The sequence below is a fragment of the Sus scrofa genome, chromosome 15, assembly GCF_000003025.6.
Source record: "Sus scrofa isolate TJ Tabasco breed Duroc chromosome 15, Sscrofa11.1, whole genome shotgun sequence".
NCBI classification, from domain to species: Eukaryota; Metazoa; Chordata; class Mammalia; order Artiodactyla; family Suidae; genus Sus; species Sus scrofa.
The window spans coordinates 47,677,030-47,694,701 of NC_010457.5; the positions used below are offsets into that span (position 1 = coordinate 47,677,030).

Consider the following 17,672-nt stretch of genomic DNA (forward strand, 5'->3'; position numbering starts at 1 on the left):
GCCGGAGACTATAGCTCCGATTGGACCCCTAGCCTGGGAACCTCCATATGCCGCTGGAGCGGCCCAAGAAATGGCAAAAAGACAAAAAAAAAAAAAAAAAAAAAAAAAAGCAAAAAGCAAAGGACTTTAATGGGCCCCAGATTTACCAGGAGAGATGCAATCTTCTGGGCTCTTCTGATAATCCATAATTTACATTATGGTCTTTGGAAAGTAAAGCATCTGAGCTTTTTTTTTTTTTTTTTTTTTTTTTGGCAAAGAGAGAAAATACAATTTACAAAGTGAATCTGACAAGAACAACTATCTAGTACAATGTTGTTTTCATGTGTCTGTTTATTATTTGTCATTTGGGGTTATATAATTTATTAGTCTTGCAATTACTTATCCGAGTGGGTATCATAAGGGTGGAACTCAAGCATTGTTATGCAGCCAAAACATACTTTTAGTCTGTTGCTGTTACTCTGTTGTTACTCTGTTATTCTGTTGTTACTCTGTTGTTGTAAATTGGTTACTCTGTAGGTAATACTATAGAGCAGCCTAATTAAAGAATTTCATCTTTTCTGTCACAATAGGGAACAACATTAAGTTAAAATATATATGCTGGTGCCATAATACCATGGTCATGTATGATGGGAAATCCACCCAATGTTTTTTTTCTTACTCAGGAACTATTTGTGTGCTTGATACTGTCAGCAGATTGATTTTTAAATGCATGAGCCAAATCAGTGGCCATAATCGATAGCATTGAAACTTTCCATTTATAGTGTCCTTTTTAGCTAATAGGTCTCAACCTACTTCTGTTGGTACCACCAGTGCCTGAATTAAAATCTTGGTTTCATATTTTATCATGGGGATTCTAAATTCTCTCATGAACCCAAGACTGTACTTGGTCCTCTCGCAAGAACTCCCGACATGTGCCTACCAGCATCCCATCAGCAGATGTGCTCGCTGGCCTCCCAGCTCTGGCATTTTGATGCAGCTCTGCTCCAAAGGGCTGTCTGCAGGCTACTGGAGCTGTTCTGCCCACATGCAAAAGCCAGAACCAGTGATCATGCACAGTGAGGCCTGAGGAAGTCAGCTCCCTTGGGTCAATTTTTTGGCCTGACTCAGGCAAGTCCCCAGGGGCATCAGGCTAAGCTTAGCCCTTTGCTGACCTCAGCCTGAGCTCAGACCCTTGTCTGGCTCCCTCCCTCCCCTTCTTTGTCCTGCTTCCCAGCTCTCTCCTTAATAAAGAACTTGCCCAAGTTCTCCTGTGGCTCAGCAGGTTAAGGATCCAGTGTTATCATGGCTGTGGCTTGGATTTGATCCCTGGCCCAGGAACTTCTATATCCCTTGGGTGCACCCAGAGGGGGGGAAAAAAAGATGGACCGGGATTTCTAGCACTGTACTTTTTATGTATGCTGCTTTCATTTCCCCAACTAAACCTGAAGCTTCTTGGGGGCAAGAATCACCGAGAATTCCCCTGCCCTTCATCGCCAGGACCCTGCTCAGGGCTGAGCACACAGTCAGTGGGAGGAAGAAAGCAGATGAAGGTGAAGCACACAGATACTGGGGCCAGATAGACCTGGCTCCAACTCCAGCTCTGCCCTCACCACCCGTTCAACCTTGAAAAAAGTCCCTGACCTACTCTGCACCTTGCAGTCCCAGGTTTACTGGAGGACTTAGTGAGAAAATACATGGAGGGCATTTCAGACAATGCTTGGTAAGTATAACCTGCAGTTTGTAATACTAGTAGCAGGAGTAGTAAAAACAGGCTCCCAAATGCCAACTTCTAAGTGGTTTAAACAGGCAAAGATCACAGACCTGGGTTCAGGGAAATGCCTATTAAATATCTAAGCTGTTTTATCAGGTGTCTCCTTTTCCCTATAAAGATGTTCAGTGACTACACACAGTCCCCAAGATCCTTCTCCACAGGGAAAGACACCCCTCTTTGCTCTTGGGGGTCACTTTCCAGCCATCACCTCCCGATACCTGGCTCCCTGCCCCACCCCTCCCTGCAGAGCTTCCCCTGGAGGTCCCTAGACCCAGGACTCTGCATGTCACAAAGGCGTCCCTTCTGGGAGTTCCTTTTCTGGTTCAGTGGTAATGAACCCGACTAATATCTATGAGGATGTGGGTTTGATCCCTGGCCTCACTCAGTAGGTTAAGGATCCTGCGTTGCTATGAGCTCTGGTGTAAGTCGAAGATGCAGATTGGATCTCACATTGCTGTGGCTGTGGTGTAGGCCGGCAGCTGCAGCTCCAATTTAACCCCAGCTGGGAACTTCCATATGCCACTGGGTGCAGCCCTAAAAAGACCAAAACAAAACAAAAACAAAAAAAACAGAGGCATCCCTTCTGACAGCCTCATTCACTCACTCATTCAGTGAGCCCACGTTTATCGAATGCTGGACACACCGAATCAGAAGCCAGATGAGCACTAGCCCTGTAGGACTTCCCAGCCCTGAGAGCTTTTCTTTCTTCCTCCCCTCCCTCCTTCCTTCCTTCCTTTCTTTCTTTCTTTCTTTCTTTCTTTCTTTCTTTCTTTCTTTCTTTCTTTCTTTCCTTTTTCTTTCTCTTCATCTGGCCACACCTTCAGCATGCAGAAGTTCCTCAGCCAGGGCTCAAACCTGTTCCACCACAGTAACCCCAGCCATTGTAATGACAATGCCAGATCCCTAACCTGCTGAGCCATCAGGGACCTTCCAACTTCTCTTTCTCAGAGACTTATCTTTTCTTTTTACGCCCGCACCCAAGGCACATGGAAGTTCCTGGGCTAGGGGTCGAATCAGAGCTACAGCTGCTGGCCTATGCCACAGCCACAGCAACGCCAGATCTAAGTCACATCTGTGATCTACACCACGGCTCACAGCAATGCTGGATCCTTAACCCACTGAGTGAGGTCAGGGATCAAACCTGTATCCTCATGGATACTAGTCGGGTTCTTAACCTGGGGAGTCACAACAGGAACTCCTTAGAAACTGTGAAAGCTCTCCTTCCTCCCAAGCACCCTTAAGAGGACTGTCTCATTATCAGCAATAACAACAGGGTAGCTGGAGTCAGATGACCAGGGTTAGAATCCTGGCTCTGCCACTTTCTTTCTTTCTTTTTTTTTTTTTTTTTTTGTCTTTTTGCCATTTCTAGGGCCGTTCCTGCGGCATATGGAGGTTCCCAGGCTAGGGGTCTAATCGGAGCTGTAGCCACCAGCCTACACTAGGGCCACAGCAACATGGGATCCGAGCTGTGTCTGCAACCTACACCACAGCTCACGGCAATGCCGGATCCTTAACCCACTTGAGCAAGGCCAGGGATCAAACCCGCAACCTCATGGTTCCTAGTCGGATTCATTAACCGCTGAGCCACAACGGGAACTCCATCTGCCACTTTCTTATGATGTAACCATGGGCAAACTTCCTCCCCTCTCTGCCTCACCCACCCCACTTTTAGAACAAAGACAATGATACCCACCAATGAGACCCATCAGAATGAAGCAATAACCCAAGGAAGCTTTCAGGCATGGCACACAAGTAATAAAGGCCCACTGATACCATTTTCAACTTTACAAAAAGGTTTATCCTTTAGTCAGAATGGCTGTTTGCCCATTAATACAATAAAGGGCTAAACTTACAAATAAAGTACAATGTTCTGAACTGTTGCTATGCCAAGGCTGGACTCTCCTTTTTTTTTAGGCATCTGCCAAGACAGGTGAAACCTCTGCTTCCAGGGAAAGTGTGAAGAATCTCCAACAAGAGGAGTTCCCATCATGGCACAGCAGAAACGAATCATGAGGTTGCGGGTTCAATCCTGGCCTCGCTCAGTGGGTTAAGGATCTGGCATTGCTGTGAGCTGTGGTGTAGGTCGCAGACCACGGCTCAGATCTGGCGTTAGTGTGGCTGTGGAGTAGGCCGGCAGCTGTAGCTCCAATTAAACCCCTAGCCTGGGAACCTCCATATGCTATGGGTGCAGACCTAAAAAAAAGACAAACAAACAACAAAACTCCAACAAGAGCCAAAAGTTCTATTTGTAACACAGACCCAAAGAAGGCTCTAGCACAAAGAGCATCCTGGTAGCTCAGGGGGCAGAGACACTCCAGGGCAGTGTGAAGGGAAGAGCCAACAACTTCACAGCACCAGAAAAAAAAGACTTGAGCAGTTCTCTGGCTGCTTAGCAAGTTAAGGATGAGTGTTGTCACTGCTGTGGCAGGGTTCAATCCCTGGCCCAGGAACTTCAGACTGCCACGGAATGCCATTGAAATGCATGGCCAAAAAAAAAAAAAAAAAAGATTTGAGATCCTAAATCAAGAATAGAGACACTTTTCCCAGACCAGTGAAGACCCCTGGGGATTGCTGGGCACAGCAATCAAGCTTTGGAGGCCGGTCTTCGTGCCTGATGCTAAGCAAGTCACCCAGTTCTGCTGTGGCCTTGCTGAAGTCAGTTCCCATGCAAGACTGTTTCTCATCTGTCCCCTCCCACCCAGGATCCTATGATGCCCCAAGAAGGAGACCAAACAAGTCCAACCTTTGTCCCACTCAGGGAACCAGGTCACATCCCCTGTTGGGGAGGGCCCAGACTGGAAGAGCAGGATGGCCATGAGGCCACAGCCCTAGAGAGAGGTAAGAGGAAGCCAGCTGTGCCTCAGAGCCTGGATCCAGCCTGGCCAGCCTCTGCCAGACTTGTGCAAGTGTTCAATTCCTGAGCGTGAGAAAAGACACCAGATCCCCAAGGGTGGGAGCAATGAGCTTCTTTCTCCAGCTAAGACGTAGGATGGTTTCCTGCGCATGTGTGTGCGCTCGCATGTGTGTGTGCAAGCACGTGCATATGCGCGTGTGTATGTGTGTGTGCATGAGCATGAGTGCATGCCTACATGTGTGCATGTGTGGTGTGTGTGTGTGTGTGTGTGTGTGTGTGTGTTGTGGGGCTTTCCCCTGCTACTGACCGGCAGGTTGTGCCGCCCACGAGAGAGTAAGCCCCGGCACTAACCCGGTGTGCATCCCCCCAGGCAACGGTGGGCGGCCAGCCACCCCTGCCCCTTCCCACGCCGCTCTCACCTGGGGATTGTCCATGTACCAGAGAAGGCAGTTGGCCTGCGTGTCCAGAATAAAGTACCTCCGCAGAAACTTGCCGCTGTTCTCATTCTCCTCGATGTCCAGAAACCCACAGATTCGGTTCTGCCGATCCACATAAGGCATTCCTGAGCTCTGCTCACATCACCCTGCAGGGTGGGAAGGAGGGAGGGGCAATGAGGAGGAGTGCCAAGCAGGCATCTCACTCTGGCCCGACGCACCTCTGCGAGAAAGGAGGCTGGCACCCTCTCTCCTCAGCTTCCTTCCCCAGGGTACCATCTCAGCCAGACCCTGGAGGCTTCTATCAACCCCATTCCACATCCTCAAAATCCACATTTATTCAATGAACTTTCATGAGCCTCTACCATGTGCCAGGCAGACTGCTAGGCAGCTTTATGCGCACGGAGGATGCAAGCCCAGACTCTGAGTTAGGGGCCTGTGTCCAAATCCCAGTTCTGGCCACTTACTGACTGTGTGACCACAAACTGCTTTGTCTCTCCATGCCTCAGTTTCTGCCTCCGTAAAATGGGAATATACCGGTACCTGCACCTCATAAGATGCTGGTGAGAATTAAGTGCTTGGCAGACATGAAACGTTCATAAACACTAGGTATTACTGTTATTACTCTTCAGAAAAGCCTGGTAAAGTAGGTCATAACCCAATTGTATACATAAAGAAACTATTGCAGAAAGGATGTCAGCTCTAGTGCTGGATAAACTCTGCCAAGGATTTGGGCGTAAAGAGCAGCCCTTCCAGCTCCTTGATGGTACCATGGAATTAAATTTGAGGGGCTCCTGGGGCCTGGGGCAGAGCCACACCCCTCAGCCCAGCATCACTTCCTTCACTTTGCTACAGTCCTCTGACAGAGAACCACTTGTAATTGAAAGAATGAGGATGCAGAAGAAAACCCTAACACTGGACACTCTTCCCGACCCTAGAACAGGGTCTCAGGGATTTGGGACAAACTGCATCCTTAAGCCAGCCTCCCTTCTCCTCCTGGCTTCCTTTGGTCCATGTGAAGAGCCAAAGTCAGGGGCTCCTCCCCCAAGGAGAGGAGGGCTCTCCTGGGTGCATGATACACTGCAGAAGCGGGAAAAGTGCCCAAGGATTAGAAAACCCCACGCGACATTCAGACCGCCCACCCCTGACCTGCTCGGCTTCAATAAAGCAAAACTCACTGTAACCCAACCAAGCCTGCCATGGCCCTCGGTCTATGACTGAGCATGGTGGTGAGGCTGGCTTAGGGCACTGGGTCAGGACATGTGCTACAGCCACGGGCTTCTAGGCCAGGAGGTGCAAAAGTCCCATCAACAGGGACACATCCCCCCAAGATCGGGCTGATTCTAAGTGGTGATGGTGGTGTGGTCTGCCCTCTCCTGTCCCCACAAGGGGCCTTATGGGGCTGAGAGGCTGCCCCAAGAAAAACATACCCCATGCACACACACATACAAATACAAGGATACCAGGAAACAGTGAATCGTTTGATTCCTGGCAAGTTCAGGCCAAGTCCCAGGGAGGCAGGTGACTCAGGCAGGAGGGGACCCCTCGGCCACTTGCTGGGTAAAGGTGGAGGAGAAAAAAAGTAAAGCAGTTAGGGCAATAGGACACAGATGAAACAGCTCAGCTGGAAATGAAGTAAAAGAAGCAGAAGCAAAAGAGGAAGTAAAAAAAGAAGAATAAGTGGGAAAAAGGAGGTTTAAAAAGATGGCACAGGAGCTCCCACGGAGGTACAAATGGGATCGGTGGCATCTCTGGAGCATTGGTTCGATCCCTGGCCCAGAACAGTGGGTTAAGGATCCAGCATTGCCGCAGCTGCAGCTTAGGTAGCAACTGCGCCTGGGCTCTGATCCCTGGCCTAGGAACTCCATGTGCCTCCGGGTGGCCAAGGAAAAAAAAAAAAAAGATGGCAGAGGAGAAAGCAGTAGACATGGAGGGGGTGGCAGGGGGACAACTTTGCCCACATGCATCATGTGCCAGGGGTCCCCTGCTTCTCGGTGCTTCCCCAAACTAGGCCTCCGTCCCAGCGCCAGTCTCACCAAGGGGCTTCAGCAAAGAGAGAGAGATGGGCTGGAGCCAAGAGTTCAGAGCGAATGCTCTGGGAAGGACTTCAAGTCCTGAAGACACTGGGTCAAAGATGGAGAGGAAGCAGATCCCTGAGAAAGGATGCAGCATCCCCCCAGGGAATCGGGGAAAATCGGGAGTCCTAGGCAGAAGGGCTGGCTCAGCCTCACAGTGAGAATGCACCCATCCCCCAAGAAAACTCAGCAGATTCCCCTGGTGCCAGTCCAGCCACAGAGACGGCCGTGCCAGGGGTTTCAGGGCTGTGGCCGCTTCTGGGGCCTCTCTGAGAGGAAGCAGAGTGGATAACAAAGCCGACCGTCTCCAGGCTGCCTTTTCAGTGTCCCCTCTTGGGCTCCAGGGATGAATCAAGTCAGAGGCTAGAAAGGCATTCTTCCCACAATCCTTCAACAACCCATTTCCCTCAGGGACCAAAAGGAAAGATAATACAAAGAAGGATTCTAGTCACAGGTCTCCTAACTGTGGTTCTAGCCCCAGAAGAAAAGCTGCTCAGACGTCCTGAGAAGCAGCTGAGTCACAAGAGCGCATCAGCTCGTGGGAGGTGGCGGGGGTGGGGGTGGGAGGATGGGCTGCAGGAGCGCCAAGCATCACACGGAAGTGTGGTTAGAACAGCCTGACCTGCGCAGAAGCGACAAACCCAGAGGGCGCACGACACACAAAGCTGAGGTCCTGAGTGACCCTGCATCCTCCTCCCATGTATACAGCCCCCATCACCCATCACAGCTGCTGAGGTCTGGTACAGACAGCCTGCTGCCTCCAGCCCCCAATTCCCTCTCCAACCTGCCTCCATCAACACCCAGGTCTCCACTGGTCCCCTTTTCCCCAGAGGCCCTTCACATACAATTTGCTCTGTCCCCCAGGGCCAGTCCCAATAACCGGGCAGTGGGGGAGAAAGGGATGTGTGGCAATTGGTACAGAACGGGGGGACACCTGGCACATTCACATACTGTCACCCCTTCAGAATGTCCTTTCCAACTCTCTCGACCTTCTTTAGTTCCATAGTTTTAGCCTGTCTTCTAAACCCTAAAATCACTTGTTATCTTAAACGTCTTTCTTCTCTCTCTCTCTCTGGCTGGGCCTGTGGTATGCAGAAGTCCCCACCACCAGGGATTGAACCCGTGCCCCAGCAGCAACCAGAGCCAAAGCAGTGACAATTCTGGATCCTTAACCTGCTGAGCCACAGGAGAATTCCCCAAATGTCATTTTAACCGAGTTCCCCAGCGTAAAATTACTGGGTGGAGGGTAACACTGGGTGACATGTCCCAAGAGTTGCCCATGCCATCACCACCATATCCTGGGCCCTACACCTGGACAGTGACTCTGGTCCCACCTCCTGGGACAGCATGCCGAGAGTTCTCGCTGAGCCAGACCACCACAGCCCTCTCTCTCAGGCCAGCCTTCTCCACCTTTGCTTTAAGACCATGAGAAGATGAGCCAGCAAGGAGTTTCTCTGCTTTCACAACACATGGATGACAAAGAGCACAGACTACACGTGTAGGAAGGGACCTGGGTCCACCCCACTCGGCACCCTATCTTTCCAGAGCATGCCAACCTCCTTAGTGTTTTCCATTTTTAGTGCAAAAATCACAAGATAACAACGCTGGAATTAAAAAAAAAAAAAATCACTCCAGCCAACTGTTTTTACTTTTGCATGCTTTTTCATGCCCCTGTCCCCATAATCAGCTTTCCTAAAATTTTAAATTATATCACAAACATGTTCCATGTTGCTAGACAGTCTTTATAATCATTCTTTTTAATGGTTGCATAACGTCACTGGACTGGATTGACTATAATTTACTTAAACCATTTCTCCATGATTAGACAAATTATATCTGATTTTTCTAATGCTAAAATTCATGTTTTTATACTTTCTTTCTTTTGCACACAGAAATGGCATAAGTTCCAAAAAAATAATATGACTAAATTATAGGTTAGGATGTTTAATAATTCTTAAGACCTATTAGAAAATTGCTTTCTAAAAATATTTTATCCTCTTCTACTGCAGCCAGCAATGTATTGTTACCATTGCTACAATCTCACATACATTAAATGTTCTTATTAATTTCAACTGCTAGTTTAACTGTATGATAACCAGTGAGGCAGAACATTTTTTCATGTTTGTTTCTTGCTTCATCTTCCTTCCTAGACTTTGTTAAATGCAAATCAAAACTGCATGTGCACACAATTTCTCTCCCTCTCCCCCTACCACACACACACACACACACACACAAATACACACACATGCATGCGCCAAACAAAACCAAAACATGGCCTCACACCATTCAGTTAAGTAAGTAACATATCTTAAATAGATAAGAAATACAAAATAGAAAAATAAATGTATCTTTCCTAAGTAGATAAAACAACATATCTTTTCTAAAACAGAAAAGAGACGAGTTTTACATGACCTCAGTTTCTTCGGGGAATCAGTTCCTAAGTATGGTGCTGCAAATGAAAAGTATGTTAAGTATTTAATTCACGGTAAAAGTGAAATTTTTAGAAAGAAAGTGAACTTGCATGGAGTTACTCCTTGATCAGCAGCAGAAAATGGATTAAATTCAACTAAACGGAGATGGCTGGCTGGCTCTTGCTTGTTGACAAGATGAAGCTCATGAGAAAAGAGTCAATGGCTGCCTCCCTTCAAATGAGATGAGGGCCCTGGGTGACATCCCTGTTCCCAATATCTCCTCTACACCCCTTCCAGCGCCTCATGTCCCATCACTGGAGGAGATTCAAGCCAAGAATAAAATCATCCCCTAGGAACAGAGGCAACTGACATCTTTATCAGTCTTATTAATACACAAGAAATAACTGGGAGCAAGACTAAAACTCTAAAAAAATAAAATATGTGCCAGTGGGAGACTGAGGCAGGAGAGGGGAAGAAAAGTGAGAAGACCTTTGCTTGGAACAATGTAACCTACTTGAAGAAACTTCTAGAATTCTTATAGACCTGGGACAGGAGTATGAACCTTTCTGGAAAGCAATTTGGCAATATATATAACAAGAGAGCTAAAAATATGCATACCCTACTTCTAGGATTCCATCTAAGTAAATAAACAAAGATGCAAATAAAGATTAAATTAAAAAGATGGAAACTGCAGTAGAATTTATAATGACAAGAAGGTGGAAATGCTCTGAATGTCCCATGACTAAGGAATAATAAATAAATGATGGGACATCCACATAGGAAATGGTACACAGTCTTTATTTTATTTTAGATTTTCTTTTTAAAAATTTTTCTTGTTAAGTATAGTTGATTTACAATGTTCTGTCAATTTCTGCCATACAGCAAAGTGACCCAGTCATACACATATATACATTATTTTTCTCATATATTTTTCCATCACCTTCTATCACAAAAGATTGGATATATTCCCTGTACTATACAGTAAGAGTGCACAGTCTTTAAAAAACTATGTTTTCAAGTACATTTAAATGAATCAGGGAGAAACACACCACATCATAAGTTTTTTAAGATATAATAATATTTAGAATTAGATCTAATTTGGAAAATTTGGAACTACATTTAGAATATGATCCCAGTCTTCTAAATATTATTTTTATTTATATTTGGATAGAAAAAGATGGACATCCCGACACCAAGATTTAAGTTATTCTCTATGGGGTATGGGTGAATTTAATTTACTTCTACATATTTTCCGTATAGTTCAAATTTTCTTTTTCTTTTCTTTTGTGGCCACCCCACAGCATATGGAGTTCCTGGGCCAGGGGTCAGATCCAAGCTGCAGTTGTGACCTATGCCACAACTATGGCAGCACGAGATCCTTTAACCCACTGTGCCAGGCCAGGGATGGAATTTGTGCCCTGACACAGCAGAGATGCCAGCGATCCCATTGTGCCACAGCAGGAACTCCTGTCCAAATTTTCTGTGGAAGGTGTATGCTACTTTATTTAGCAGGAAGGAAAGTTTTTTAAACGCCACACACACCCCTATCTTCAGCCTATACATTTTGAAGCTGAGAATAAATTTCTCAATTTGCCAGAGTCCATAAACAAGAAAACCTTGCCTAAATTGTAGCTCTCTCAGGACTTTTCAGTGTTTCAAAGTCTTAAACCTAAGAAAGCAGTAGTCGACCCATCACAACTGCCCCAAAGCCAGGTACCAACCCAAAGAGCTTTGACACCCTCCAACCTAGTAGGGTTTCCTACTTTCTTTTGCAACATCCTCTTAGAGAGGCTTTCTTCCCCCTGCAGGTGTGGTTCCTTGCTCTCAGGTCATCATAAGAGGGGGCTCCGTCCTGGGGGTCAACTGAAGATTCCCACCCAAGATGACGCCTATCTATCCTTCTTCTTTTTGGCTTTTTAGGAGCACACCCAGGGCATATGCAAGTCCACAGGCTAGGAGTCTGATCAGAGCTACAGCCACAGGCCTACACCACAACCACAGCAATGCAGGATCCGAGCCGCATCTTTGACCTACACCACAGCTCACCGCAACGCTGGATCCTTAACCCACTGAGTGAAGCCAGGGATCGAACCCTCATCTTCATGGATACTAGTCAGATTTGTTACCACTGAGCCACAAAGGGTACTCCAATGCCTCTATCCCTCTGCTACTACAGCACCTATGACAGCAGGCCCAGTACTCTGTAGAAAGGAAGCAAGGACCCCGACAAAGACCCTCCAGTGGAATTTTCCTTCTTGAAACTTGAGAGATGGGACTGACTTTTTTTTTTTTTTTTTTTTTTTTTTTTAATTTCCAGCATACAGAAATTCAAGCCAGGGTTTAAACCCTCACCTTGGCAGCAACTTGAGCCACAGCAGTGACAATGCCAGATCTTAACCTGCTGAGCCACTGTGGAACTCCCAGAATTAACTACTTTTTTTTTTTTTTCTTTTTAGGGCCACACCCATGGCATATGGAAGTTCCTGGGCTAGGGGTCAAATTGGAGCTGCAGCTGCTGGCCTACGTCACAGCCACAGCAGCACCAGATCAGAGCCACATCTGCAACCTATGCCAGAGCTTTCAGCAAAACCAGATCCTTAACCTACTGATTGAGGTCAGGAATCAAACCCACATCCTCACAGAGACAACATCGGGTCCCTAACCCACTAAGCCACATAGAAACACCTTTAAAAAAAAAAAAAAAAAAAAAAACTCTAAAGCTTTCTATTTATTATTTTTTTTTCTTTTTGGCTGCACCTGTGGCATGTGGAAATTCCTGGACCAGGGATTGAGCCCATTCCACAGCAATGACCTGAGCCACAGCAGGGACAGTACTGAATCCTTAACCCACTGAACCAACGGAAAATTCCCAACATTTTAAAATTAAATGCATAGATGTGAATGAAGAACAACAGAAAATATATTTTTTAAAGAAAAGAAAAAAAAAAAAAAAAAAAAAAAAAAAAAAAAAAAAAAAAAAAAAAAAAAAAAAAAAAAAAAAAAAAAAAAAAAAAAAATGCATAGATAAATGAATGAAGACACAGATAAATATATTTTTTTAAAGAAAAGCTAAAGAAAAGGAATACAAAAATACAATACCTTTCAAAATTGCACCTCCAAAAATCAAATACCTGGGAATACACCTTATCAAGGAGGTGAAAGACTTATATGCTGAGAACTATAAAACATTAATCAAGGAAATTAAAGAGGATTCAAAGACATGGAAAGATATTCCATGCTCTTGGGCTAGAAAAATTAATATTGTAAAAATGGCCATACTACCCAAAGCAATCTATAGATTCAATGCAATTCCTATCAAATTACCCAGGACATTTTTCACAGAACTAGAACAAACAATCCAAAAATTTATATGGAACCACAAAAGACCCATAATTGCCAAAGCAATCCTGAGGAACAAAAACCAGGCAGGAGGCATAACTCTCTCAGACTTCAAAAAATATTACAGAGCCACAGTCATCAAGACAGTGTGGTACTGGTACCAAAACAGACAGACAGACCAATGGAACAGAATAGAGCACTCAGAAATAAACCCTGACACCTACGGTCAATTAATCTTTGACAAAGGAGGCAAGAATATAAAATGGGGAAAAGACAGTCTTTTCATCAAGTATTGCTGGGAAACCTGGACAGCTGCATGTAAATCAATGAAACTAGAACACACCCTCACACCATGCACAAAAATAAACTCAAAATGGCTTAAAGACTTAAATATAAGACAAGACACTATCAAACTCCTGGAAGAGAACATAGGCAAAACGTTCTCTGGCATCAACTTTACAAATGTTTTCTCACGTCAGTCACCCAAAGCAGCAGAAATAAAAGCAAAAATAAACCAATGGGACCTTGTCAAACTGACAAGCTTTTGCACAGCAAAGGAAACCAAAAAGAAAACAAAAAGACAACTTACAGAATAGGAGAAAATAATTTCAAATGATGCAACTGACAAGGGCTTAATCTCTAAAATGTAGAAACAACTTATACAATTCAACAGCAAAAAAGCCAACAACCCAATGGAAAAATGGGCAAAAAACTTGAATAGACATTTTTCCAAAGATACACAGATGGCAAACAAGCACATGAAAAAATACTCAACATCCTTGATTATTAGAGAAATGCAAATCAAAACTACCATGAGATACCACCTCACACCAGTCAGAATGGCCATCACTAATAAGTCCACAAATACCAAGTGCTGGAGGGGTGTGGAGAAAAGGGAACCCTCCTGCACTGTTGGTGGGAATGTAAGTTGGTACAACCACTATGGAGAACATTATGGAGGTACCTTAGAAATCTATACACAGAACCACCATATGACCCAGCAATCCCACTCTTGGGCATATACCCAGGCAACTTTCCTTAAAAAAGACACATGTACCCACATGTTCTTTGCAGCACTATTCACAATAGCCAAGACATGGAAATAACCTAAATGTCCATTGACAGATGAATGGATTAAGAAGATATGTGACATATACATAATTGAATACTTCGCTGCCATAAAAAAGAATGAAACAATGCCATTTGCAGCAACATGGATGGAACTGGAGATTCTCATACTGAGTGAAGTAAGTCAGAAAGAGAAAGTCAAATACCATATGATATCACTTATATCTGGAATCTAATACACGGCACAAATGAACCTTTCCACAGAAAAGAAAATCTCGGACTTGGAGAATAGACTTGTAATTGCCAAGAGGGAGGAGGAGGGAGCAGGATGGATTAGGAACTTGGGGTTAATAGATGCAAACTATTGCCTTTGGAATGGATAAGCTATGAGATCCTGCTGTGTAGCACTGGGAACTATGTCTAGTCACTAACAATGGGGTACAATCACGTGAGAAAAAAGAATCTATACATGTATGTGTGACTGGGTCACCATGCTGTGCAGTAGAAAATTGACAGAACACTGTAAACCAGCTATAATGAAAAATGATCTTATTTTTAAGATCTCTAATGTGGCTTGAAGAGACAGGAAAAAATAGAGTGAAATAAGGGAGATTCATCTACCTGATGGTGCTGATACTTTAAAGGTAAATAAAATGAGAGAAACTGAAAATAGGGATAAAGCTTACATGATATTGGCCCCGGGATGAAATAACCCACTATAACCTCCAACAGCTGAGAAGCAAAAAAAAATTAATTCATTTGTAAATCTGGAGATTTTTCTTTCACATTACTTGGTGTTGGCAGGAGAGGGAATTTCAGGGATTTTGCTCCAGAAAAAGAGTCAGGAATACAGCAGGGCATGCAAGGAATAACATCTGCTGCCTTGTCACCCTCAAGGGTAGAAGCTGGGGCAGTGGCATCGGTGGTGAGCGAGAGGGATACCAACAGGAAATTGCTAAATTTCTACAGGAGAAAGTTAATCGGGAAATGACATCAGAGGTCTCAGCGAGGACTGTAATAAGCAGACAGGAACTGGGGTGTGGAGATTAGAAAACGCATGGGCCACGTGAACGGAGAGTTCACCTCTGTTTCAATCTCCAGCCTGGGTGAGGGTGCCCTGCGGAGCCTCAGCCCTGCTCAGGGCCCGGGAAAAACACAACAGCAACAAAACACAAGCACAGCTATTTCAGAACTCAGCCCAGAGACTGGACCAAAGGTTATAACTTCAAAAATGTGGGGACATCTACTTCCTACTGTTATAACAGCATTGCATTTTGAAGCTGTCAAAAGAGCACATTCCAAAGAGTCTAAGGCCGGAGAGAGAAGGGAATGTACTGAGAACACGGTCCCAGAGGAAGTGCCCCTGAGATGCAGCAGCGATGAAGTCAGCCAGAAGGCGGGGAGGATGGGAAAAGGTGCCCAATCCCCCACCTTCCACCCCCACCCGAGAATGCTGAATGGAGGGCAAAAGACACTCAAGGAATTTTTAAGGGAAAAAAAAAAAAATACTGAGAACCAGGCAGAAACAACTGACTATGGATACCACTGCAACAAAGATGCCAAAAACAACAAAATAGTTGAAACGCTCATGACCTCTCTTAACAGCGGCCTCATCTCTGTTCAGAGAAACTGTGGTTATTGGAGCTGGTAGGAAACAAAGGCCTGCCCTGGGCTCCTCAGACCACCTCTCCCAGGGAGCTCCCCAGCACAGGGAGCCATCATGGAGGGAGGGGGGTATAAATAGCCTATAAAGACAGAGATCTCCAACTTTCAGAATGTGAAAATCCCCCCAGTTAGAAGACTCCCTGATTCGGTTTCACTGGAGGGCCTTTTAACAGCAGCCAAACAGGAGCCCCAGAGCCAAGACCTTCACTTCCAACTTGACCTTCTCACCCACTAAAACGTGGGCAGGAGGAAAATGCAAAGAAAGCATCCTTATTTTTTCTACGGGACTAGCCTTCTGCAAAGCCCTGGAAGGACGCAGACATGGCTTAAACCAGTTGGGAGGCAGGTGCCCGGGTCTCTGGATTAGGGGAAGGAGGAGGGGCTGGGTGTGGCTCAGAGGATGCACCAGTGACAGTGATCAGTTTGGGTGCCTCTTGCAAGAACATTTAAAAGGGTGTGCTTGCTGATCTCAATAACCCAGCTAGATGCTAGAGTGAAGTGAAGGAGCACGGGTTGTAGAGTCCAACAGGGGCTGTAGAGGCCAAGAGACTCTACTACACTCTTCTGGGCCTCTTCCCTCATTTGAAAAATGGAGAGAGAATCACCACACCTACTTCAAAGGCTGCTGGTGCAGATTAAATGAATGATGTCTAAAAAGTGCTTCACAGGAGGACTGGTAGGAGACTAAGAGCTGGGTAAATACTATTAAGGAGTGTGTGTGTGTGTGTGTGTGTGTGTGTGTGTGTGTGTGTGTGTACCTGAAGTGCCTAAAAAGTAGTACACGACTCCCATTGGTATCACAAAGCTGCTGCAGGCCCTCTCCACCCCTCCAATACCAATAAGCAAATCGCAATGGCAAAGCAGTGACACCAGGATCTGTTACAAGGGAAGGCAGAGGCTGCCCTTACTCTTCCATCTAGTCCAAAAACCATCCTATTTCTCATCTCTAAAACTCTCCAAGAGATTAACAAAAAGTCCAAAAGATCCACAGCCTCCACCTTCTCCAGGCCACCCTGAAAATGATCAGAAGCAGGCAGGCAATAGGGTTCCAGGTAAAGGACTCTGAAGGTGCTTCCAGCTCCTCCCAGGGGAGAATCGGAGCTGATCTGCAAGTGGATGGATGGTCAAACATGAGCCTTAGAGGATGGGACTGCGGAGCCCTAGCCTTTAACTGCAGTGTTTCTAGAGGAGAAGGGGACCTCGATTCCCACCCTCTATCTCAGCTGGCCTGCCCTTAAAGGCAGAAAGGCACACCAGAGGCCCCGAAGCTGAAAGCCTCTTGCCTATAGTGGGTGGGTCCTCCCCAGGGAGAGAGCCCAATTCAGCCTTTAGTGCTCTGCAAGTCACTTCAGTCACTGGGGATCAGGCCAATGAAAGGGCTTCTAGAAGAAAGAGAAGTTATAAAGCCCAAAAGGTTGGATGGGTTTAACAGCAGGGACCAGGAAGGGGAGAGCAGGGCAACCCAGGATTCAGAGTCAAGGTCAGTGGAGTCTTCCAATTCTTGCCTCATTGCACCAACCACAGGCTGGCTCAGAATGGGAAGGAAGAGACCCCATCCCTCCCATCTCTCTGCAGCCCGTCTCCTTGTTCTGACTAGTTCCCAGGCTCAAGGATGAACTTATTACATTGGGCAGAGCTAGGATTCTTCTCATGCCATAGGCTGTCATAGTATAATATTTGCTCTGCTTTCTTCCTCCCCTAACAGATTGGCTCATCGGAGTCCTCTCCAGCCCAGGAAGACAATGGAAAACTGAAAGTAAGGCAGCCCCAACCACTGCCAGTCCCAGCACCCAGATCATCTTTTCCAAGCTCCAGGACTACCTTGGCTGGAATAAGTAGTGCCGCCACCGTAGCTTCAGTGAATCAGAAGAGCTATTTACTGCACTGTGGCTACAGCAAGATCGAATTTGAGGCCTTCCAGCCTTACAACAAGGCATCACCCATCTGTCCACCTGCCCCATGAAGAAGACAGGAGATCAAAGAAGTGCCAGCTGGGTGCATAGCAGGGAACCATGGCCCTGCTGCTCCTGGCTTCCTAGTGTTCCAGCACTTTCAGCAAATGCCACACATGCCAGC

The 17,672-nt window shown here is 45.9% G+C and overlaps 1 protein-coding gene across 1 annotated transcript in view; it reads right to left on the reverse strand.

Annotated features, from left to right (window-relative positions):
- Nucleotides 1–17,672, reverse strand: part of PLEKHA2 (pleckstrin homology domain containing A2) — a 71,132-nt gene that overhangs the window by 50,923 nt on the left and 2,537 nt on the right. The window contains 1 exon segment of the mRNA XM_021075122.1: nucleotides 5,024–5,187. Within this exon segment, the coding sequence (XP_020930781.1) occupies nucleotides 5,024–5,164 (141 nt within the window). The 5' untranslated portion in view covers nucleotides 5,165–5,187.